This window comes from Acipenser ruthenus, chromosome 10, assembly GCF_902713425.1.
Source record: "Acipenser ruthenus chromosome 10, fAciRut3.2 maternal haplotype, whole genome shotgun sequence".
NCBI classification, from domain to species: Eukaryota; Metazoa; Chordata; class Actinopteri; order Acipenseriformes; family Acipenseridae; genus Acipenser; species Acipenser ruthenus.
This window is the reverse complement of record NC_081198.1, coordinates 5,133,066-5,158,384: the sequence shown is the minus strand read 5'-3', so window position 1 is coordinate 5,158,384 and position 25,319 is coordinate 5,133,066. Positions and strand designations below refer to the sequence as shown.

Genomic DNA, 25,319 nt, shown 5'->3' with positions numbered 1-25,319 from the left:
TATATTTATATGTATGTATGTATGTGCAATAAAGGCATTAGAATAAAACTGGTACAATTTTTTTTTTTTCAAAAAGGTAATTTTATGCCTGGTCAAGTGTATAGTAAGTAATTTTATATAAACACCTGTTTAGTCAGTCTGAAATGTCTTTAGCACTAAACACGACTTTTACCTCCACTCTTACAGAAAGAAGAAGGGAAATTTCAAGGGCAGCTTGATAACTCTGGTTATAAACAGTATATCAGGGAACTGAAGGATAAGATAGACGAGCAGAAGGAGGAGGTGAGTGATAATATACCACAAACTCTGCTTGCTTGTATCTCATTTTTCCAGTAGCTTGGAAATGTAACAAGATTGTGTCTCAACGACTACAAAATAACCCAACAAGTCTGACGACCTCTTTGGTGTAGATATGTGCCCATTGCAAAATTCTGCTGAGTCTGAGACACCTTTGGTCTGAAAGATACTGGCCTTCTTTATCTTGCTTCCTTTCCTCCATATTGCTGTTGTCTGTCTTTTATCCCGTGCTGCTTGACACAACATCCACATTGTTGTGATATATAGAGCTACAATGGCTCTCTTTAGTTGTCTGCATTGTTTACAATCCACATGGGTTACTTTGCATCTGCCACCCTAGAGATGAATACAAAAATGTGAGCTTTTGATATCATGAAAATGTAAATGGAATGACCTACATCCACTGTATGTATGGTTGACTTGCTGAAATACTGGAGGACAGATTCCGCCATATAATTGGTTGAGCTTGAAGCTCCTTTAATCTTATGCCAAATGTTTCGTCAAAGTGTCTTTGTAAATGTCTCTTCTGGAAGATGATATGTCAACTTTTAAATCAGTTTAATATATATATATATATATAAAAGGATCCACAAAAAACATGCTTGCTTAATGGCAATAGCAGAATGTTTTTCTTTCGAAGCCTTGTAAGGTGTCTTTGCAGTGTGGTTTTTAAGATTATATAAATAATATCCAAACTGGCTTTTACATTTTTGTACAACTTGTGATATTCAGTTACATTTTGGGGCCGTGACCTTCACAAGTTGAGATGTTTGCGATGTGTTTGTTGTCACCTATTGTATAGAGCATATTTCAAAGAAAATGTGTGAGTCTGCTGTTGTTTTTTGTTACTCAGAAGTCAGATTTTTCTCTTTTTTCAGGTTTTTTATTTTGACGCCACCTGCTTACTTCAGAACGTGTTAACTACGCCCGTCAGTAGTATCCTTCCTGATTAAAGGGTGTGTAAATGTGCCAGCACACCCTGTGTTATTCTTTAAACATATCCCTTACACCTAGAATTATAGATTTTTTTTTGTGTTATTGTTATGCCTTGCTAAAGCAAAGTTTTTTACATTTTAGTTAAGTTGTTTCCTTGATACCAAGGAATAGCCATTTATAACATACAATGTATGTTATAACAACATGTTAATGACACATTGCTATTGTCATTTGATTAAGTAATTCTAAGGATTCTTATAAATGCCTCCGTTGCATCTTTTATTTCCCTGTATCGCTAATGCATGTTTTATTATTTTTACAGCAACGTTCTTTAAAACACATTGGTTTCCGCAAAGTGGGGCCTCAAATCAATTAATAATATGGTTGCACAAGGAAATAATAACTTTAACTAACTGCTATTAGTTTACATTTTTATAGCATTAGGAGTATTCAAGTTATTCAATCAAGTAAATGTCTGTTCTCTCGGTGCTCGGTAAAAGTCCTTGTGTAGGGGGCTCCTGAGTGGCGCATCCAGAAAAGGCACTCCGTGTGGAGTGCAGGATGCATCCTATAGTCTGGACGTTGCGAGTTCAAGTCCAGGCTATTCCTTTGCCGACCGACGACGGGAGCTCCCAGGTGGCCGAGTGCCGCCCGGGGGGAGGGAGGACTAGGTCAGCCAGGGTGTCCTCAGCTCACTGCTCACTGCGCACCAGAGACCCCTGTGGTTTGGCCGGGCGCCTGCAGGCTTGCCTGTAAGCTGTCCAGAGCTGCGTTGTCCTCCGACGCTGTAGCTCTGAGGTGGCTGCACGGTGAGTCTGCAGTGTGTAAAGAACCGGACGGCTGACCGCACACGCTTCGGAGGACAGCGTGTTTTCGTCTTCGCCACTCCCGAGTCAGCGCGAGGGGCTGGTAGCGGTGGGCTGAGCCTAAAAATAATTGAACATTACTAAATTGGGGAGAAATAATTGGTGACCACTAAATTAAAACAAAAAGCCATTGTGTACATAGACACACTTTAATCAAGCAAACTGAAATTGTTAGTATTAGACTGGTCCATCGGGCACCACTTTGCTGTTGGGACAGTAGTTTGCTGGCCCAGCATTAAGAGCCCCAGCCCAAAAGAGATACTGTCACCTTTTTAACCCTTAGTTTGTTACATTTAATATTGAGGTGTAAAAAACTGGTTGGGTTTACTGGTCTGAAATAGCAAGTGTGCAAATGCTTTTTTAATTGAACTGGCGTGTAGTTGTTTTCTCTCTAGTTTTGAAAGCTCACCGTTTTATATTGTCAAACTTAGATAAATGTGGAGCACTGGAGTGAAAGCTTATTAAATCTACACAGAAGCCTTTTAGCTACACTCTGCGCCTTGCAGGATTCTCAGTCACATTTTATTTGCATTGAAGGGCTGTTTCCCTGTGGTCGTGCCTCTCTGGTTGCTCACCAGTTCACCTGTTGTCTAAAGCCCTGCAGCGGCTTTAGCTATATTGATATACGCCTTTGTTATCAGCAGGACAATCTGAGTTTACTTCTCCAACTGTTCGTGGAACCTCTGCGAAACAAACTTGCACATTCTTCTTCCTGAAGATAGGGATGCTCTCTACATGTAACGCTGACCACAACCACCCAACACCCTTCCTACATATGGACTGGGGCTGAAGCAGAAGCGTACTACAATATACACTCAACTGATTTCAGTAGACTTTAAAAGTACTTACAAATACATAAAACTACTGTATAGTGTTTTGCAAATAAAAATGTATTTCTTAACCTTAAACAACCTATTTTTACTCCACAGTGTGTTCAGGTGCTAAAGGAAATACTTATTAAACCAATTTTTTTTTACTTGTTTATCCTGAAAAGTAACCCTTTGGGATAAACAGTACTGCACAGAAAGTGTCTTTTAAAGAGGAAACTTTCAACCTAAATGGTACAAACCAAAACAAAACAATCAAATTCAATCAACAGTCCTTGACAGGCCGTTTCGTGGAATTCACTAAGCCCAGTACATTAAGCGAACATTTCCTTGGTAATGGCAAGTTGAGAAACAGAGGGCTGCACTATCCGGCTGCACTAACAGAGGGTTGCACTATCCTCCTAATGCAGCGGTAGGATAGAAAGTCAGACTGCAGCATCTTACAAAAAAAATTGTGGAAATCGGTGGCCTCCTGAAGCGGATCCCTGAGCGTTCCCTCAACTGAGGAGCATGCTGTCTCTATTCAGGTCTTGTCTTGTGATCAGTATGCTAAAACTTTATTCAAAACCTCAACGGTAATGTTTGTTTGTTTGTTTGATTGTGTGCTAATTAGCTACAGAACTGTGGCATGCAGTTTATTGCTTGCCGCCCAGTACAGTCCATCTGCATTTACATCCTGCTGGATGGTGTAAGGCTAAAATGTCCTACCTAGATTACAGGATTGTGGTATTAGAGATTGCTACATCTCACCCCTTAAGCAACTTCCCCGGCACCATAATTACAATAACATCTTCTCAAAGATGCCACAGGTGCCAGATTACAAACATGTCAGAGCAGGCTGTTTTATTTGTACAGGAACAAACTGGTTTCGCCCTACATCTGGGATCCAAAAAATACATTGCTGTTCCAACAATATTTTTATAAAACTGATGTGTTATTTAGTGTATTTTTTGTAAAACAGTAAAAAAAAAAAAAAAAAAAAAATTGGGGTACAAAACTTTCCAGGCAAGAACATCAATTACATGCACTGTAAAAATGCAGACTAGTGTATTGTTTTGTTGTACTGTAGAAGCCATGTTTTTATACATAAAAATCATAGAAATTATTACTGATTAAAAAAAAATAAAAAATACAAGCAAGCAATAAAGTTTGCCGTACAGTTACGCATTACAGTTATGTCTGGTGCAACCCACATATGAATTAAAACACTTTCCCCCGGTCAGTGAATTATAAAGAGAGAGAGAGACGGTCAGATTTGCACAAAAAAATTAGTGTCTTGTGGTTAAATTGCACTGCAGTAAATCATGCATTGTGTTTTTCAAAACCCCCTATCTTGAAAGTGCAGCTGGGCAAAGGAGAGACGATCAGATTTGCTCCCCCTGCAAGCAGAGTTTTACATGGGTTTGCTGGGCTGCTGAAAGCACTATCAGATTGTCAGTACGTGTCAGAGATCCCGAGTCACCTCGCTGCCGGAGTCTGATTTAAGTGGTTGTGGTCGGCCTAAGGAACCTGTGATGTGATAAGATAGTACGTGCAGAGGTCATGTGGTTTACAAACACCGTACTTGAATTTTAGCAGGATCAAGTTTGAGTAAAGATAGAACTTCACAGCTAAGAATTCAGTGTAAACACTTACCGACTGTAGAGAGTTTGCAGTATACCTCTTGATTAGTCTGTCTCAGGAAGTTAGTGTGTACTATTTGCTTTGCTTTCGTAGTATACATGTTCATGTTCTAGAAGAGATGTAGCCCAAGGCTGCTCACTTGTGAGAGATATGACCTTTGTTGCATTCTGTATACATTTTCAATCAACAATTGAAAAACACTTACCCTTGGATAAGGTTAGACACATTACTGTGATTATTTAGTAATGCACCTGTTGTTGCAGTCTGTGGCTGTATGCATGTACCAGCAGTTGTGTAGCTCAGCACATACACTCATTTATTAAGAGCGTTTTTTTTGGAGGGGAAACCAGTATTTAAATATCACTACCACATGCTTTTAATTCACACGTATCTAGTCATGCTGTAGAGTTGTGAAGATGCCTCTGTAAAACCAGTGTGAAATTCTTTATTTAAAAGTGTGTTTTAAAATGTGTGTTTTTTTTTAAATAGCTGCTGTCACATGGTTTGTATGTGGTAATTAGATTAGTCACGCAAAGACAGTGACTAACAAAAAAAAGAACTAGATTGAAACCCTTTAAGATGCTGATTGTTCTACACGCAGCAGAGCTTGTCTGCAGGCTCGGTATTTATTTCTGATCCTCTGTGGTTCAGTCTAGCTGTATGAAGTTCCAAGTTGAGATACACTAATGGTTATCACTGCAGCTATTTTGTTTCTATTTCAATCACGTATTTTCTAAAGGTCTTGAAAGAGCGCAAAACCTTACACTACTACATTTAAGGTTGAGAAGTCATGACCTATGGGTGACGTAGCTTTTATTTTGGTTTCCTGTTCTGAATCACTGGAAGCCTTGGTTTTTTACAATCGTCACCAGTTCTGAATTTTGTTACGTCCACAGCATCTTTTGACTCCAGTAAAAATGAAACTGATTAATTGCATGCACGCAAAAACTGTATTCAATTTGTTTTCAAATGGCATACGTTCTGTTTCTATTCTTTTGTAAATTCAAACACGATTTAATCACATTTAATCAACTGTAGCATCTTCTCAACAGCAATAAAAAAGATGACTGATTAGAGAATGGAAATGTTATATGTATATGAATCTCGAGTTATTGCTAAGAACTTACAGTGCTAACAAATTGGTCTGAGCATCCCAACCAAGCCATAAAAAAAACATTCAAGTAATAATACTAATAAAATGACCCTGCTTAGATCTTAATTGTATGTGTTGCTGCCAGTTTTACAGCAGTAGATAGAGGATTTGGGCACTGAAAAGGGTTGAGAAACTCATTTCATCCTTTTTGGAATACTGCTTTTGCTCACTTTAACTGCTTCCTCTTCCTTCGGTCTCCCACAGTCAGTTGCTAAACCTGCAACATTTTCAATGCTATCATTTTATCTGACTGAGGTCAACATCAGGCTTGGAAGTTTTAAAGTATATTCAAAGCTAATTCTGCGGTTTCTTCTAATGTCCCCAGTTGATGCACTTCAAATCATTATAACAATTAAAACAGTACTACTCACCCCCCCTCTCTTTTTTCCCCAGAAATAAAAGTAATTTGATGTATGATTTAGTTACACCTGGGCACTTCATCTCTGTTTTTGATTACTAGACATTACCCTGCTCTCCACAGTTACCTTTAACAGCACTAAGCATTTACCTGGACAATGCTAGGAAGTCTCACTACAACTAAAGTCATTGTTATTTCTTGCCATGGGTTTAAAGGCAATAACTTGACCTGAACTTCAATGGTAGCCCATGTAAAAATGCTTTTGCTGTATGTGATGTGGTTTGTGGTGGTTTCCCTAAATTGCTCTCACTTCACTGCCTTCTTCCCACATGCCTGGCTTGATGAGGTAGTCTGTAGCAGGTAAGAGTGACTGCCTGCAGTGCATCAGCATCAGACATTACTGCAGTCTGTACTGTATATGTACTTCTGTGACTGGAAAATCACCTGGGTTTAGAATTCCACTTCTCATTTTTAAAGCACAAAGTGCACACCTTGCTGCTGTCTTCTTGCATCTGCATATGTATATTTTATACACTTTTTTATTTCTTTTTGCATTGCATGTTCTTGCATTTGTTTTCCAGTTTTAATCCTTTCAAGCACATGTCCTCTCATAAGGCTATAAAGAAAGTTCAAACTTAAACAGCTGTGTGCGTGAAAGGGTTAAGGCCTGCTACCCCTTTTATTGCAATGCTGGTTTGGACACCTGCGCTTGATCTCGAAGTTAATCTTTACCATATAATGTTGTTTTTTTCACAGCATAATCTTGAATACAGTTGTGTTCTCAATGAAGTGTAAGTAACATGAATTAACGAAGCCTGTGTCTTTTTTGTTGTACAGATCCAATTCTTAAAAAAACAGAGGGGCTTGTCAGACCGACCCACTTCTGAAGGGATACACATAGTGAACCACTACATTGGAGACGAAGAGTTCCATTTCTCAGATGAAGACCCAATGTCCAATTCCATGAGTGAGGATCTGATCTGCGGCGTTCCTCGTCCGTTTGTACACCGCCATAAAACTCCAAAGGTGCTGCTGCATGCTAGAATAGAGGACAGTGACAGTGACAATGACAATCCGGATGAGGGTGGAGATGGGCTCCTGTACCAGCCTGCCCAGACCAGCAGCCAAAACGAAATCAGTCAAAAGAACATGGAATCCTATTCCACTACCGTTTGATGAGCTGGGAGGTTTTCAATTCACCCACGGGATTTAAAAGTTTGGTCTGCCATAACTCTTGCTTCCTTGCATCAGATACAAACAACCAGGAAGAAGGTTGGAGTCAGTAATCCGAAGTAGATGGAGGAAGGGATTATATGCCTGACTGTTGCCAAATGTGCATATCGTTGCCGTGCAGTAGACTGAAAATGGGTTGATGAACAAGAGAAATGGGACACTTGCAGTATTACGTAATGTGCTTTTTCTCTTCATCGTGCTCGTAACATTAACAAGCCTGGTTTCAAGTGACTGGAAGAGATACCGTACCAGGGCCAGCTGGATCAATAAATTGGGAGACCACCTGAGAAGAATGTTGTGCAATATTGTGTTTTATGCTTGACAGAACAAACTTGACATGTTTTATTTTTTAAACTGTGCTTTTCTCTTTCCATTTCTTTGGATATATTTTGTGAGTTGGTTGATCAGGGCCTTGAGGTATCTGATGAGCAAGCTGCCATTTGAATCCTAAAATAGTAAAATAATTTATTGAATTGGAATCAAAAATGCATTTTAAGGGACATCTCCATGTGTAGTATTAATGTGAGCCAAAATAGGCCACAGCACAGAGATATTTCTATAACAACTTAGTTTTTTTTATTATTATTATTACTGTCACAGTAATATGACATTCTAAATGAGAAATGGATGTACAGTAGGCTTTTTAAAATGTTTGGTTTCTTATGTATGTTTTGATGTGTTGATAGGAAATATGGTCACATAGTGTTTGTAACTGGTGTGTTTGTGTGTGATTATATATATATATATATATATATATATATATATATATATATATATATATATATATATATATATATATATATATTATATATGTGTGTGTATATATGTTCTCTCAGTATTTCTTTATCTGTACATCTGTGCATTGACTTGAAGATATGCCTTTTTATTGATATAGCATGAGTGCTGCTGTTGCAGTTTTTCATCAGTTCTATCAGTCCACAACCTAAAAAGGGGATATACAGTAGTTTGTAAATAAATATATATTCTAACTGATTAGTGTTGCAAGATATTACTAAAGTAACACTGAGATGGAAAGATGGTATCTGCTTATTGTATGTTAACACATGCTTGCCAGTTAACACTAGCGATATACATTTACGAAAACACTATTCTATTGAATTCTTAACTTGCGGTTTATATATATATATATATATATATATATATATCTATATATATATATATATATAATTGATCACAATTAAAGGTTTTTTGATTTAATTAACGTCTTACTGTCCTGTTTATTTTCCTCATCTAGAAGACTTCATATAAGAATGGAAATACGAATTGGATATATACAGCATCAACTACTGTCTTGAAAAAAGGCCCAGGCTTTTAAAGCTACTGTAATTAGTTTGGTCTTTTGTTATTCTTGCCTCCCGTGGCAATATATTCAGCCACCACAAGGTGCAGGTCTTGAAGAGAAAAATATCTGTGCTATTCTGGTAAAAACATTAACGAATAATCGTGGTATTCTTTTGCTTGTGTTGTGCCCAACAAGGCAGACAACTACTTTTACATTTTTTATGTCGTCTAATGTCTGGCTGTTTAAATAAAAAAAAAAAAAAAAAAGCACCTCTGTCTGACTGGGATTCAAAGCTTGGGTTATTCTGACTACCCATCGACAGATTCAGCAATACCGTAGATGGCATCGCTCTGGTTGGCTGTTACTTTAATGGTTATGGTTGCCAGGCAGCTGCTAATCCTATGAGCTACAATCTGTTTAAAATGATCATGGCTCTTAATGTATAGTACTTTCCAGAATTTTACTATGTTAGCAAAGGCTGTTTGATATGAGAGAAACTGAAAAGGAAACTTGAAAGTCTTGAAATTAGTAAGTGGTTTTGAAAACGGTTTCAGAATTTGAAAGCATACTTTCAGTGACCTTGGCTGTGCCAACCTTTTGGAAGATTTGTTTAAAGTAACTGGAAGCTGATCCAACTTAATCTTTATTGGTGTGTATATAGCAGTTGTAGTCAATCACAGAGTTCTACTATGTGCATCTAAAAGTACCAAACTTCCTTGGTTAGGTGCCCTTATCCCTGGTGCCAAAAATGAGTCATTTGTATACCTCAACTGTTCATGCAACTTTTAGATTTAGTTAACCAATGAAGTTATGATTATATGATATTAAAAGTGTGAATTATTTGAGTTTTACTTTTCTTCTTTTTAATCACCATTTTGCCCATCAGTCATCCATTACAAGAAGAACATAAGTAAATTATCACAAAACCTTTTTTGTAAAAACTCAAATAGAACTAAGCTAAAACCCAATTAAAAAGCAGTTTGATTGCAAGTTTCAAAATGAGCCAAATTTACTGTTAAAATCCCTTGGGAGTGGCCACCTGTTCGAAGGAGATAATAATATTACATTCTAAAATAAATTTTGAAGAAAGCTGTCTATTCTGAAGAGGTGACACCCTCATTTAAGAAAAGATTATGTTATTTATTTCTTAGCAGACGCCCTTATCCAGGGTGATGTACAATTGTTATGAGATATCATATTATTTTTACATACAATTACATTATTATTATTTTTTTTTGCATACAATTACCCATTTAGACAGTTGGGTTTTTACTAGAGCAATCTAGGTAAAGTACCTTGCTCAAGGGTACAGCAGCAGTGTCCCCCACCTGGGATTGAACCCACGACCCTCCGGTCAAGAGTCCAGAGCCCTAACCGCTACTCCACACTACTGCCCTCCAGGTGAATGAGGTCTTCTGAAGAAATTGCTCAAGTTTGCTCTTTGCTTTTCAAAGTGATTGTACACTGGGCAGACTTTTTCAGACTCCTGAAAATAGAAATGATTTTCACACAGGAACCAAGAAAAAAAAAAACGCTCTCTGTGATCACACACATTGAGATGAGATTCATATACAATTCGCTTCACCACTATTACTTTCTAAAAGATGGCTGCTAAATAAATACTGTTTTACCCAGTATTGTAGAATAGACAATTCTATACGACAGTTTGTGTAACTGAGTTTCTTGAAAAGGCTTAAGTAAAAGAGGAGATAAACAAACCAAAACATGTCTAAATATGCTGTTAAACTGCTGTTGTGTAACAATTGTCATCTTTGCCACTGGTGGCCTTTCCTGAACGTCATGTGTACAAGACATGGGTTATATATTATACTTGTATTATTATTATTATTTATTTCTTAGCAGACACCCTTATCCAGGGCCACTTACAATTGTTACAAGATATCACATTATTTTTACATACAATTACATTATTTTTTAATCATTATTTTTACATACAATTACCCATTTATACAGTTGGGTTTTTACTGGAGTAGTCTAGGTAAAGTACCTTGCTCAAGGGTACATAGTTCTATATGCAGAAGCTCAGGTTATAACCACATGTTGACCTTATAAACATGGAGAGATCAGAGATTGCTAAATCAGAACACAATAATAATACAGTCCTGGTCTCCCCAGCCAGACTTACAAACACAACAGCCGACGCTATCAGCTCTTACAAGGATCTACGATTTATATTAGATTGTTTGTAAAAGGAGTCAGCTCTTTTGTACAGCGGCATCGGCGCTGCGCTTTAGTGCGAGAGGACCCGGGTTCGCGCCCGCCCTCCGCCTGTGTGTGGATTGCCTCGCCCTGTGTGATGCGCCTGCCTGCGTTAACCGAGATTGCTACTATATATAACACGTATCTTAAAAACCGAGCTTTATATTTATGTAACTTTGTTTATTTATACACTGTTCTGTGGACACACAAGGAAATCCGTTAACTAGAAGCAGAATATAGTGTTCTCCACGGATATAATACGCGATCCCAGTCGGAGCGTTCTCTGTAATTGGGTTCAAAAACGATGCTAATCGCATTTTATGTAAATACACCTGTTATGTGTTCCCTTTTTTCTTCCATATTGCCAGGGCCGATTTAAGAATAATAATAGAATCATAACCTCCGGTATTTTAATATGAATTAGTTTATTTGCATTTGGAACGAGACTTTCTCAGTCTAAAAGAGAACTACACACAGCTCGAAACTACTAGTGAGAAAAGGGTGAGACTTTTGAGTTTTATTTTTCCATTGGAGATTGTCCCACTGTAATCCATATAAACCCAGGTCGTTTCCGCCTGTTGATTTCACTCCAATGTATTTTCCGAAGTACTGGTACCTTCACATAGACTGATATTTGTTGGTATTGTATTAAAATAGCGTGTCAGCGTTGGTGGTTTTTTTTTTTTTAACATATCTTCTCCGCGATGACACTGCACTTGTGTTTCTGCAGCGTCACTCTCACACTTCCTAGGTACTGCTTTGTCACACAGTTACAGGTTCTGATCTGCGTCACGTTCACACCGCAGCACACTTGATAAAAGCGACACGTGACTTGATCACAGGTCAAGTCACCTATGATCAGGCAGACCCTGCTTCTCCAACGCAAAACAGACCAGTAATATCCGATCCAGTCACACGCTACTTATTGATTTTGTAGATATTGTATTATAAATTATATATTTTGAGGCCCCTCAAAATCTGATGCCTCATGGGCCCCTAAAGCCCCTGCGTTAATCTGACCCGGCGTATTGCAGGCCCTTCAAAACCTGATCAATGAATTTTCAACCTATTTACAACAGCGTCCCGGCTTGTGACGGACAGACCACCTAATAAAAAAAAGGAAGCTGAACCCAACAGTCACGTTATGTGTCGCTTTACAACCAAATCTGAAAAGGGTTATATATGGCTATCTATCTATTCCCGACTTCCTCGAAACTGAACACAAAATCAAGTTAACAAAGGAACCAAAAGTACATAAAAGACTACCATAGTGTACTGTAAATGAAAAGAGGAACTACGTGTATGAGTTTGTACAGCTGCTTTTATGCGGCGATCTGGTGTTAGATTTTCACGCGTCAAGAACTCCAAGCCACGGTTCTTTCATTCAGTGCGTGTGCGTGTCTGAGAGGATACTGAGAGCAGAAAAAAGACTTAGAAACCCTAAATAAACCTATAGATTCCTATAATTAAACAGACCTGTTAGTTCATAAGTCAATGCGTATTTTACAGCAATGCAACATTTAAATGAGGGGGTAGACAGACCAGACAGACAGACAGACTACTGTCTTCATTAATTTTGGTAGCAAATCTGTTATGACCGTGTTGTAGTCTGTAGTGTGGGTTGATGTATAGCATTACTTTGGGATTTTAATGCCAGTAAATACTGGAAGTGGGTTCCCCCGCCCATATGCGAATCCAAATTTAAGAATTACCTACACTCAAACGGAAATGAGCAAAAGCTCCAATTCAGTTATGTTCGGTACAGGACATTGGATGATTGTTGAGCTGCTCAGAGCGACAGAGCAGAACGTAGGGGGCGCTACATTAAACCATGGTGTTTTTCTGCAGCTGCAGTGAATTGTGAGTTTTTCTGTCCTTTTCTTTCTTTTTTTTCGTTTAAAATAAATAAGTACAAAGAAATATGAATCAAGTTAAGATTTACGTCTGTACATTCCTATTTATTTTTATTTTTAAAATATATATATTGTATATACTGGTATACCAAAATACCAGTTACACCCTTCCTTTTAGACGCAAAATGATTAAACACAATAATTATTGTGTTTAAGCGAAATAACATTGTACATGTCTGTGTTGCTTTTTATAGAGCTCTTTTATAGATATTATAAGAGAAATGTATATACAAATCAGTTTAATTCCGGATATATTAGTCATTTTTGACATATATTGACAGATCACTAAAGTCTACATGTTGCGATCCAAGAAATATAATGAAAATGAAATAGGATTCTATTAATTTTAAGAAAACTGACGTTTATGTCTTGCCTGTATTCACTTATGAAATCCATTGCAGAAGTTGTTTCTAACGTTCAGGAAGTTGTCTTGTGGTTTGGGGGCTGGACCATTAGAGCTGAAATTGAAATATAATTTTCAGAAGTAGCCTGTTTAGAACACTATAGTTATGTCGTTGACAGAATTTAGCAATCTTTTATTCGCCACACGCCTGTTGTGGATTTATAATTTGTAATTAATCCCGTCTCATCTGAGTCACCAGTAGTCCTACAACAATCAATATAAGTAAGTTACATTTTAATTTAATTTAATTGATTGTATTGTATTTTTGCAATCCGTAGTATTATTAATGAGAATGCACGCACCATTAATTATAGCGCTGTTAATAAATAAACACGATGTTACTAAATGATTGGTGAATTACAGGGTTGCGAGCGCGCTAATGAAAGTTTTGTGTCAATCATAACTGTAGCCTGCAAAGGAGAAAGTTTACATCTTGCATATATAACTATCAGTCATGTTTTTTGGCATGCGATTTATCCAACAGAAGACCGTATCGCAGTAAAACATTTGCATGCAAAGTCCTGTTGGAGTTCAGTTAAAGAAATTCCCCATCGTGTTTTTTTGGGGGAAATACAAAGTAGGCTACTTTTTGCGTTCTGCTGTCACTCGAAAAGGTACGTGTTTGTGAATATTTTATTTGACAGGAAAGTCATTTATTTCAATTCCATCATTACTTTTATTGCAGCTCTGTGAACAATGTCTTACATTTCAAATACAACAAGTTAGGATTTATTTATTTATTTATTTATTTATTTATTTATTTATTTATTAATTATTCATTTGTTGTACTGTTTTGCTTTAAGTTTTCTTAACTTTTTAGAACAAAGCTCAAAACTTGGAGCGAACAACCCAGAATCAATGTTGCTTTACACCACAGCAGGGTTTTTCTTTTGATTCATTTACTTAAAAAAAAAACCAAAAAAACTTTTGAATACTGTTTCCAAGTTAAAACGAAATGTTGAAGATAATAGCCTACTAGAAGCCTGGTATAACGTGGGTTCATAGCTAATGGTAAATGTTTAGAATGTGCTTCGAAGTATACTTCGTCAAGTTGCTGCTTTTGATGGCTTTGGGTACAGGTATATCATCAATGGAAGCTGTGAGTCCCAAGCATGTGTGTAACCTGTTTTATCTTGGCTGTGTTCTTGCAGATGGAACAGTCCATTCCCTTTCCCACATTTATTGGGTGCATTACATACAGGCTACGTGCTGTATTGTTCGTCCTTGGACAGAGCGGATTAGCAGATCGCAAAAGCAATGATTTTATTTACTGAACTGGTTCAGATTTCACTAAAGCAAATCGCTAAACTGCAGAAATATCGTTTTCAGAACAGAAGTTTGTAAATAATAATAATGTTGTTACTACACTTTTTTTAAAAAAATTCTGCGTTGATTGTCTGGTTTAATAAAACATGGTATATGTCAAAAATAAAAAAAAAGGTTTCAGTTTATATAAAGAAAGGGAAATAAAAGTAGGAATATCGTACCGCAGTTGTGTTGGCAAGTAACTACTGCTGGAATTTGCAATTGATTTGGATCAATATAGGCTGTGATGACATCGACTGTTGCATCTTTAAAAAAAACGCACGATGATGTCTTATTGCTGGTTATCGACAGAGGGCACACCAGCCTGTCTGTGCGCGAGACAGACATAAATATTGTGTCAACATATTTATCAATGCTTTGATTTCTTTGGGTGCTGATGGTTAACGCGAGCTCCTTCTCAAGGTTGGTGGTGTTTGTATTATGGAAGCAGCTGAAACAGGAGGGTACATTTCCCACCAGCTTGTAGTTATGACATGGTATTTGAGTATCAAATATACACAGGCTATAAAAAAGAATGTCAACGCACAACACTTAAAAAGATCTAATAGGCTAACCATAACATAATCTAATGCAAATGTTTAAAAAAGCTTGTTTGTTGCAAGACTTTAGACACAAACAGAAACACAACTGCTGCCAAAAAAAGCTGTGATGCGTCTTTACAGCTTACAATGTATTTACAGTATAAACACCGAGATGCCTTTACCACCTGTTGCATACCGTTTTGACTCCCGTATGTTCATTTGCATAAATATAAAAAACACATCCCTACACGCAACATAGCCCCTACAAACCTTTGACAGGAGATTCAACATCGCGTTAAAATGCAGAGGTTAACATTCTCGCACGTGTGCTGTATTTCAAAGTGTAGAATGAGAATGTATACACGATAACCTAATTGGAAGAAGAATAATTGAATGCGTCATTACTAACATCAACATGTGGCATTTCTGGTTATTTTGTTATATTTTTGTTTTATGATTAGGCTTACAGAGCCTCCTATAATGTAATTATTTTCTCTACAAAAAAAAAAAAAAAAACAGGCAACGAGACATCTGCATTGGATATTTTCTTATTAAATGGCGAACTAAAACACAATAGGCAGTAGGTATCCTATGAGACGAGTCTCGTTTTTTTTTTTTTTTTTTTTTTTTTTTAATAATGAGACGTTCCAGTGAAAGGACGAGAGGAATCGCTGGAGCACAACGCTGTAAAGAAATGGAATAGCGCATGGTGCCTGTTTGCAGTCTGCTGTGTGAAGTGAACGCACGCAGCTACTGTTGTGTGTCCTATAATTAGAGTGGATGGTATCAGTGCATGGGCAGTGTGAGCAGCGAACAGGCAGCTATGTTTACCCTCTCGAGTTCACCTTATCCCTGGAAGAAACTCGAGCCTGCAGAAGGGTCAGCGCGTGGACAGCGTGTGTCTCCCGTAGCCCATAATTACCCTGGTTCACTTCACATCACAGACGTCATGCACACTTATTGTAAAGTTGTTAGCAACATGTGTGGTTAATAATATACACTTATATGGGCTATAGGGCCCTAATGCATATTTGCTTTAGAATTAACCATAGGGCCTACAATCTAATGCCACTATAAATCTAGCAACAAATAAATACAATGCACTGTATTCCTTAACTTCTCCATTACCTGCACTTGAATAAGCTTTCAAAAAAGGTCTATATGTTGTTTTTCTGGGCTACTACATCTTAAATATTACAACGGTGAAATAGCTCCTTCTAATCTGATTTGGTTACATTACATCACAATTGGATACACTGTAGAATTAATATATGACTTCTGTGGTAATGTTTGCGACATATAGGGTGGCGTTCACAAAATAAAATAATAATATAAGGAAATACATAATACAATAGAAGGGTATTCAAAAGTCATGAAACGCCAGGATTATATTGTCTTGTGTTGTATAAATATAGGACTATCATTCGCCTATAATAATTAAAAATAAATACATTTAAAAAAACGCTTAAAAAAGAAAAAGTTAAAAGGAACCTCGTTACAACTTTTTATTATTATTATTATTATTATTATTATTATTATTATTATTATTATTATTATTATTATTATTTGTTTTTTTTTTTTTGTTTTTTTTGTGGTACAGCAACTACAAGTTTATATGTTTTATAAGAAGCTAAATTATAGACAAAAGATTATACCCAGTAAATACATGCCGCATAGGTCGCGCTGGCAAGTCGTGGCCAGGTTACGCATTTCCTAACCCCCCCCCCAGCCCCGGTGGTAAGGTATTGGGTAACAAAGTGATAGATAGCGTCACTTATCCTGATGCCTTCATCCTCAATTCCCAGTGGAAATACTGTCGGATCCAACCAGCCGACTACCACTTGTTCCAAGATCAGCCAATCACAGGCCAGGGATTTGCATGATAGAGGTTTCTTTAATCACCTGTCTGGGTAACACCTGGTAAACGGAGAGGCAGCGCCACGCATGCTCCACCTCCTGCCAACAAAAAAACCTTATATTGGCGTCGTCATCAACCAATGATGTTCAAATCTTTACAGAGAGATATAGGGACTATATAAACGAGGACCTGTGCACGAGTGACTTCCATCCAGACCCGACTTTCTTCCCTGATTTTGGAGGCTTTGACAGAAGCTGAGAGTGAAGGATTCAACATGCCCAGGTCGTTTTTGGTGAAGAGTAAGAAAGCTCACAGCTACCATCAACCGAGGTCCATAGAAGACGACTACAACAGACTGGATAATATTTTAACACATATATGTGCAGGTATGACATTTTTTAGTCCTTATTCCATAAAGTCAAATGATTCATATATGATATTTTTTGCTTTTAAAAATATAATTTTCTCCAGTTATTGTTCGGTATGGTATGTTATTGACACGTTTATGTGAATTCCTTGAGTGTAAGACGTTTTATATGGAATTCTCTTAATAAAGGAAGAGAAGTACAAATTACAACTGCAAGAAATTAAAAACAGAAATCACGGTTATTCTGTTCTCTGCTACTGTTCATGTTTATGAATGAAATTAAATTGTGTTTGGTGTTTTTGTTTTCATGGTGCTGCATTTTACTTTTTTTTTATCATCTAACATTATTTTTTTACATTTTTCCCGTGCAGGTTTAATAGCAGAGAAGTGTTTTATATTTGTTTGTATGTATATATATATATATATATATATATATATATATATATATATATATATATATATATATATATATATATATATATATATATAATTTTCTTCTGAAATACAGTTGCATTCAAGTTTCTTTTTTCGAAAATAAAACAAGGATTGTATTAACATTTTTAATTCATAATGTTTCCCAGAATATTATTGTAATACTATATATATATATATATATATATATATATATATATATATATATATATATATATATATATAATTTACGTCTCCTATAAGCCGTTGCATATGTTTTTCCACTGAATAAAAAATACTAATGTTTAAAATAAGAAAAATAATGAGAACGACCTTTTCACGATAGCTGCTATAGATATCACAAAGCCTTGACTCTGACTCGCATTTAATTCATTGTGTACAATTGCTCCTCACAGAAATTAAAATTCCAGAAGGAGCGAGCTGCCACTCTGAGTCTCCTGGTTCAGATTCCAAAGGCAGATTCTCGCCGGAGTCTCACCTGGTTGAGACGGCTGACTTCTCCTCCAAGTCTCCGCTGAGCTGTGAGGGTAGTGTCTGTGGCAGATCTTCAGACTATGAAGATTACTGGAGGCCGCCTTCTCCATCTGCATCACCAGGCAAGTGCAGTTATATCATATACAGTTATAATGATACTATTTCAGTTAATGTGAGCGAGTATCTTGAGGCAAATGGATCTCTATCTGCGTTTTATAGAATGCGTTGTTTCGCAACTGAACTTGATTGATTCCCATGAACACCAAAAAGACAACAATAGCATTTAAAAATAGTTTGTTCCTTAGTGATATGTTTTAATTATTTGAACAATATGTTTTTAAAGTACGATATCGAAAAGAACAAACGTTACAAAAATAGCTTTAAAATTAAGATGAAAACGAGCTGTTACCAAAATGAAAAAGTGGGTAAATGTTGTCGTCCACGGTAAATAAAATGATCTGAAGACAGGGATTTTATTATTTAGTAAAATAAATCATCAGCCCTATTAATATCCTAGCCAGGGAAGATTCGGCACTAGATTGCTGCGGACTGCAAACACCCAAATTATCTCGTTTATGACACTTTAAGCTATCAGAGAAACTCAATAAAGATGTGTAAGTTGCGCTTATGCATTCAAATTAACGAATAAATATATACTTTTTCAAATCTGTCTAACTATTTAATTGCAGTATATAGCCTAGGCACGCATTTCCAGTTTGATATTGCTATTGCTGTTTTTTTTATTGTTATTGTATATTCCTTACAGATTCAGAAAAGTCACTCTCTCCATCTGTTGACGAGAGGCACCCGTTCTCCATCCCTTTCAGACCCTATGCCTGGCGTGATTACCCTGGATCTGAACTAAGGCACCTGGTGCAGCAGAATTATCGCCACCCTGCCCTCCAAAAACAGAGCACCGACCTAGCGCTTTATGGCGAGAGTGGCTCCGACAATACTCTTTTTAGCGAGCGGAGTTCAGCAATGGGACTTTACAACGACTATAGCTCAGCGACAGGAATCTTCGAAAGAAACTCCCAGACTAGACGCTATCCGGAGCACGCCCGCTGTCTGCACGACAAGGTGCCCGAGATCAAGGCTGAGTCAGACCTGGTCTGCACCCGCCTTCTTCTCAACGAATCGTACAAGTGTATTAAATGTAGCAAGGTGTGGATGAGCATTATTATTATTATTATTATTATTATTATTATTATTATTATTATTATTACTGTCAATATCAGGAATTTACACTTGACAACGAAATTGATAAACTGAACAATGCGCAAAAGTCCCATTTACATTTAACACAATGAAATGAAAATACATGTACCTTTTGTTGTCTTGTTATGTAGGCTCTTGTTATGTAGGCCTAGAGTTATGTAGGCTCTAGTACAGACTGTCTGGGAACACGTGATTATACCTCTCGTCTCCCCTTCACGTCACTCCAGGTATTTTCCACTCCTCACGGGTTGGAGGTTCACGTGCGAAGGTCTCACAGTGGTACCAGACCTTTCGCCTGTGAAATCTGTGGGAAAACATTTGGGCACGCAGTAAGCTTGGAGCAACACAAAGCCGTTCATTCTCAGGTACCTAATGAATTAACTACGTAGCTTCAATATAAAGTATAATCTGCGGAAATGCATTATGTTGAAGTATGCTATCTATTTGTTTGGTTTAGAAATAGTTGTTTGAACCTTTTATTTATCTCATGTTTTTTTGTTTCGTTTTTTTTTAGGAGAGAAGTTTTGATTGCAAAATATGCGGTAAAACTTTTAAAAGATCTTCAACTTTGTCCACTCACTTGCTAATTCATTCCGATACCAGACCTTATCCCTGTCAGTACTGTGGCAAAAGATTTCATCAGAAGTCAGACATGAAGAAACACACCTTCATTCACACAGGTAAATGATGGTTCAGCTAAGCTCCCTGTGTGCATTATGCCCCAGAATAAATACATGTACTCCATATTAAAAGCACTGGCACAAAGACTGTGTGACTGGCATTGCCCATAGCTCAGGTTCCACTAAAGTATCAGGTACCTACCTCAGTTCTGACTGTAATATTTCCGTACTGTGCTGTATGTGAAGGGCCTATAAGCTCTCATAGCCTCTGCAATATTAAAACCAGCTAACAATACCTGTCAAAGGAAGGTTATTTGACTATGATTACATTAACGACATCTGTTGAATAATGGAAACCTCGCAATTCAATCAGTGTTACCTCAATATGATCCGGGCTGTGTTTATTTAGAAAGGCTTTCTCCGTGAGATGATTTGAGGGGATTATAGTTGTATGATTTAAAGGGCCACTGAAATCAGGCTGACAGATGAAAAGAGCAGCATCCCAGCTGAGACTTCCGTCATGTCCAAATACATACATTGGACAAAAGGAGACTTTAGACTAAACAAAAGGCTTTTAGGACATCGATTGATCTGATTTCATTTGATAAACATTTGCTTTGGTATTGTGCGCTGTTGTTGTCGGGACACGTGCGTTCCCAAGAATCAGTGCAAAGTGATAGGCATTGAAAGCAGATACTGTTGTGTGTACAAGACCAGAGCTTATATAATGGATGATATAATATTGCATGCGTAATGGCACCATTGTCAGTAGGGTTAGCGCTTAGTTGGCAAATTTGTTTAACCCCTTCATGCATTTCATATAGCTTAAATCGCTGAAAAATGTTTTGGACAGATAATAAATCATGTTTCATTGCATTTTTTTCTATTGCTTATATGGGGGAAAATGCACCCTTATATCCATTTGCGTCATCCATGTGTCCCCATATAGACTAGAAGAGAGGGTTTTTTTATCTGTCCCATATGACGTCAGCATACGTGAAAGGGTTAATCGAATGCTATATATATATATATATATATATATATATATATATATATATATATATATGTCCGTGGTTTAAATTGTAAAATATGTGGGATTTAAATTGAGTGGGATAAGTAATGAAAATTGGACAATTACAAAAAAACAACAACAACAACATAACAAAGTAGTGTGTAGCCTACTCCATTGAACAGGGCTGTTGCAAATATAAAGCCATTACAATAATTGAAAGGCAGATGAACTGTGTATAATTCACAGACTGTAGCAATGATGCAGTCAGCTGTTTGTTTATCATCACGAACAAGACGGTCCTAATGAAGATGCGGCGCGTAAAAGAGGGCCCTCTGCAAATACAATAGGCTATATATCTTCTGTGCTAGCCTACAACAGGAAGCCAAAGACGCGTTTTCACAGTTAAATTATTAAGAGAAAACAGTTGGTGGATGCCTTTACTGTTGGCAGACTTTTCCTAGATTTTGGACGTCTGGTGCTGCTAGTGTGTCTATAGCAGCGCCAATCTGTGAATTGATGTCCGTGCTGAAAAGCTGGAAGGATGTGTATTTAAGATAACAAGGCACACTTAATACCAGTGTGCGCTCCCAAATGATTGGTCATCGATGATCTATAAGGCTTCACCTATAAGGCGTTACATGGTCTTGCTTCATTATATCTCACTGAATTATTATCTCCATGCATCCCTGGCATTACACCGCGCTAACAGGGTGCCAGTCTGCTGCGCGTTGCAAGGTTTACAATGCGTACCAGAGGTGAAAGGACATCGCCTCGCCCCTAGCCTTCAGAAGTCGTTAGCACCTTTTGTCAGACAGGCAGTGCCCTGTTCCTGTTTTTAAAACTCTTTTCAAAACATATATTTTTTAAAAGGCATTTCGTGGTACATTGCCTTAAGGTTATGAATTCGTTTTTAAATAGCTGACTAACAACTAACATGCTTCGTTCATTTCAAAGTATTGTTTTTAAATCTTCTAGAATTAGTTCAACGCTTTGAGAGGACCTGGTTTTGAAAGGCGGTATAGGCCTACATGCGCAATGTTGTTGTTGTTGTTGTATTTAGCTAGCAGCTTTTGGGGTATTTTGGGATAATCGTTTCTTTAAAAATAAATCTGTAATTATTCGCGTTTCGTTTTGTCAATCCACAAGGCGTTCAGAAGTTACAATCTTGAATAGAAACAGACATCTGAGCAAGAAAACGTATAAAGGCCGCACGTAAATATTGTAGTTGCTTTGGCTGATTTTTTTCTAACATATATGTCTTTTTTTCTTGTAATTATTTATTATGCAGGTGAGAAGCCTCACAAGTGTCAGGTGTGTGGGAAAGCCTTCAGCCAGAGCTCCAACCTGATCACACACAGCCGCAAGCACACCGGCTTCAAACCGTTTGGCTGCGACCTCTGCGGAAAGGGGTTCCAAAGAAAAGTGGATTTGAGAAGACACAAAGAAACACAGCACGGACTGAAATAATAATCACAAGAAAACACGGACTTTAAACCAGCGCATCTTTGGAAAACAAACCCGCCACACCAAACACTAAACTGTATAGCAGCCGGCAGTGAGGGCGTTTTTACAGACCATTACTTATTTGACCGTTCTTCCCGAACGCCACTGCCGGTATTCAAACCCTCAGTATAGGCCAGTGTTATATATTTTAAAAGAGCAATATTTTGATGGCCTGTATAATGAAACACAAAATAGTGAACAAGGCTTGTTTAAAAAAAAAAATTCAAATTACTGCTGGAGAAAAAACACATTCTGAAATGCACTACATGCTATGGCCTGAGATTAATTTCGCAAATACAAGAACTCTTTTTGTAGTGAATTACAAGTATTGTGAGTCGGAGAACATGTTAAAGCTTTTGTTAAGGTATCACTGATTATAAGCACATATGTCAATCAGTATTTTTTGTGTTAGATACGTTCAAGGCAAATAGATTTTGCACATTTTTTTTTAACTCGCGTGACTATGTTGTGGTTACTTAACGGCACCTGTTTGAGAGGGGTGAAGCTAACTTGCTCCTTGGATCGTTTCAATAGAGAGAATTAACATGGAAAAACCGTGGACGACTCCGAAGGACAACCCATTGAATACTATTGTGTGATATGCCTTGTAATTATCCTGCTCGTAGTTATGAAGACAAAAAAAACGTGCTTGTGAACTATTTTATATCTTGGAGTTATTTGAAATTTGCTGTGTGATGCTATATTTCCTATTTATTGATTAAATATACTTTTAAATAAATATTAAGAGAAAAAAACAAGCAGTGGCTTTTATTTATTTATTTATTTATTTATTTATTTATTTATTTATTTATTTATTTATACCAAAAATAATATGGTCTGTTAAGTTTGCATTAGTTTCTGTTTGGCTTGTTTATATATGAACTTTTATATGTGATTATACACAGGAGTCCTCGGAATTCAATGTTGTTTGTTCATAAACACAAACTTGTGTCTTTCAGAAATGTTAATGTGGTGCTAGGTTTAATTCTTTGCGCGTCTTTGGGGAGATCAAAAAAACACATTGTTGCCCTGCAAAACATAACTGCCAAATCGATCTAAACACGCAAAACGTCGCTTGTACACTGTTGGTTTTTTTTAAAAATTACGAATAAGAACATGTGTTTTTATCAACAGATTTGTGTCACAGTAGCTGCATTTTTCAACCCATTTGTTTTCAGATTTTAACAGCTTGAACTTGGAAACCGCTGTATCTTTTAAATATAAAGCATGTTGTGTGGTGCGTTGTAAGATTGTTCATATTCAAAGATACTGCACACAAGTGACAGTCATGTCCTATAGCGCCTGCCTATATACCATCCTTTCATGAATGCCTCCCCATAGTGAATCAAAGCACAATCGAAACGTTGTTCCGGGAATTGCAATAATATATAAATATATATAAAATAGTTAACGTAATTAGGGTGGTTTTATTAAAAATGCATCATGCAGATTGCATGCCTTATTATTCATGAGGCAGATTCGATGTAGCCTTTGTGTAACAGTGTAATGTAAACCGGGTAAGAGGAGACACGAGAGCACACCTTTGTTTCATGTCGTAAATGTTTAATAGCACCCCTAGCTAGCCAGTTGGTAAAGCTCAACTCAGTGAACAAAGTGCAAAAGCTAATCTTCCTTATTGAAAGACAAGCCTTTCACGAGATACTGAGTTTTCCTTCGTCCACCTTAATGATGATCGAATTACCTATCGAGTTTAGGCTACCTGCGGCCGGTTCAAAGATGCGAAAACAAAAACAGCATCTCACTGAACCGACGTGTCCAGAGAGGCTACCCTTGTTAAATGCAACCATCACTTTGAAATAGTTTCTAGTTCTAATATCTAGTGATGCACTGTGAAGCTAATGTTTACAAATTAAAACACCTACGCAACATATTTATATTTACGTATTACAACACTGTAGACTTGAGTTTTTTGTGCGTCTCAATTATATTCTTAACCAATTAAAATAAACACCAAGATGTGCTTAAATCTGTTCCATAAGATGAATGTTTAAAACCTAAATATTGGGTTTTGCAGCGTCTAATATGCTTAAATAATAGAGGAACTGTGATATAGCCTATGAACCAATACAAAAGTAAGACTATTTACCTATTGTTAAAATCGTTTTAACTGCGGGTTTAAACAATACGAATCTGTGTGCACTTGGATTTACCTATAGCGGTGTTATTTAACGCAGTGCAAGCATATATGTCTCCTCCCTTAAATCACTCCTTTGGCTAATGTTTCAACATGTACACGCAACACATCTGGTGTAAACCAAATATGTCCAGTCTATGGATTGATAAACAAATATTGAACAAACGAAAGATGGAGCTATTACGAGAATGTAAAACGGAAGCAGGTTTTTATGACTCCTTTCAAAGTTTTTAAAATGAAGATTATTATGTTTTAATAGTTTAGCCAGTGTATGGCTACCGGTTATTTTCAGAAAATATACTTGGACCTAGCTCGTTTCTTTAAGCATTATGCTGTCCGGGGAAAAATACGAAGACTAGAAATTTGGAACGGCTTTGAGTAATGTTCTCAATTTAAATGTAGGCAATATCTTGGGGACGGGGTATTACTTTTTATTAACTGTGAAGACACTTTTTTTTCATAAGCGTATTATTTGGGATAGGTATTGTTCGTTTACTGTTTTTCTTCATCGTTTATTGCAGCTGCCAAAACGTCAACTTGCAGAAACCGAGTTCGGTCTAGTTTGTCAAATTAAAATCTCAGATGTATAATTGCACTAACCATAAACTGATTCATTATCTTCAAATGAAATCCGATTTTTTTATATCTATAAACAACTCACTTTTAACCCTCGGGTGTGACCTTTATTTTTGTAACGTTTT

The 25,319-nt window shown here is 37.0% G+C and overlaps 2 protein-coding genes across 12 annotated transcripts in view; both read left to right on the top strand.

Annotated features, from left to right (window-relative positions):
- LOC117408183 (ecotropic viral integration site 5 protein homolog) overlaps positions 1–8,511 on the top strand; it is a 56,338-nt gene extending 47,827 nt beyond the window's left edge. For 7 of the 9 annotated variants that reach the window (XM_034013163.3, XM_059031570.1, XM_059031568.1 and 4 more), the window contains 2 exons: positions 187–282; positions 6,898–8,511. In XM_034013163.3, coding sequence (XP_033869054.1) covers positions 187–282; positions 6,898–7,236 — 435 coding nt within the window. In that variant the 3' untranslated portion in view covers positions 7,237–8,511. Of the gene's footprint in view, positions 1–186; positions 283–1,175; positions 1,254–6,897 lie in introns of all 9 variants that reach the window. The other 2 variants (XM_034013169.2, XM_059031569.1) reach the window with 2 other exon arrangements.
- Positions 8,512–12,351: 3,840 nt separating this feature from the next.
- On the top strand, positions 12,352–23,212 carry LOC117408280 (zinc finger protein Gfi-1-like). Of its 3 annotated transcripts, none has more exons than XM_034013174.3 (7): positions 12,352–12,676; positions 16,998–17,223; positions 18,032–18,232; positions 18,877–19,274; positions 19,556–19,693; positions 19,843–20,008; positions 22,249–23,212. In XM_034013174.3, exons 2-7 carry the CDS (start codon positions 17,112–17,114, stop codon positions 22,425–22,427), a joined length of 1,194 nt encoding a protein of 397 aa, XP_033869065.3. In that variant the 5' UTR covers positions 12,352–12,676; positions 16,998–17,111; the 3' UTR covers positions 22,428–23,212. The 3 variants fall into 3 exon arrangements, with proteins under 3 accessions (XP_033869065.3, XP_033869062.3, XP_058887554.1); XM_034013171.3 differs by lacking the exon at positions 12,352–12,676 and adding an exon at positions 13,097–13,354; XM_059031571.1 differs by lacking the exon at positions 12,352–12,676 and adding an exon at positions 13,663–13,746.
- Positions 23,213–25,319: the final 2,107 nt, after the last annotated feature.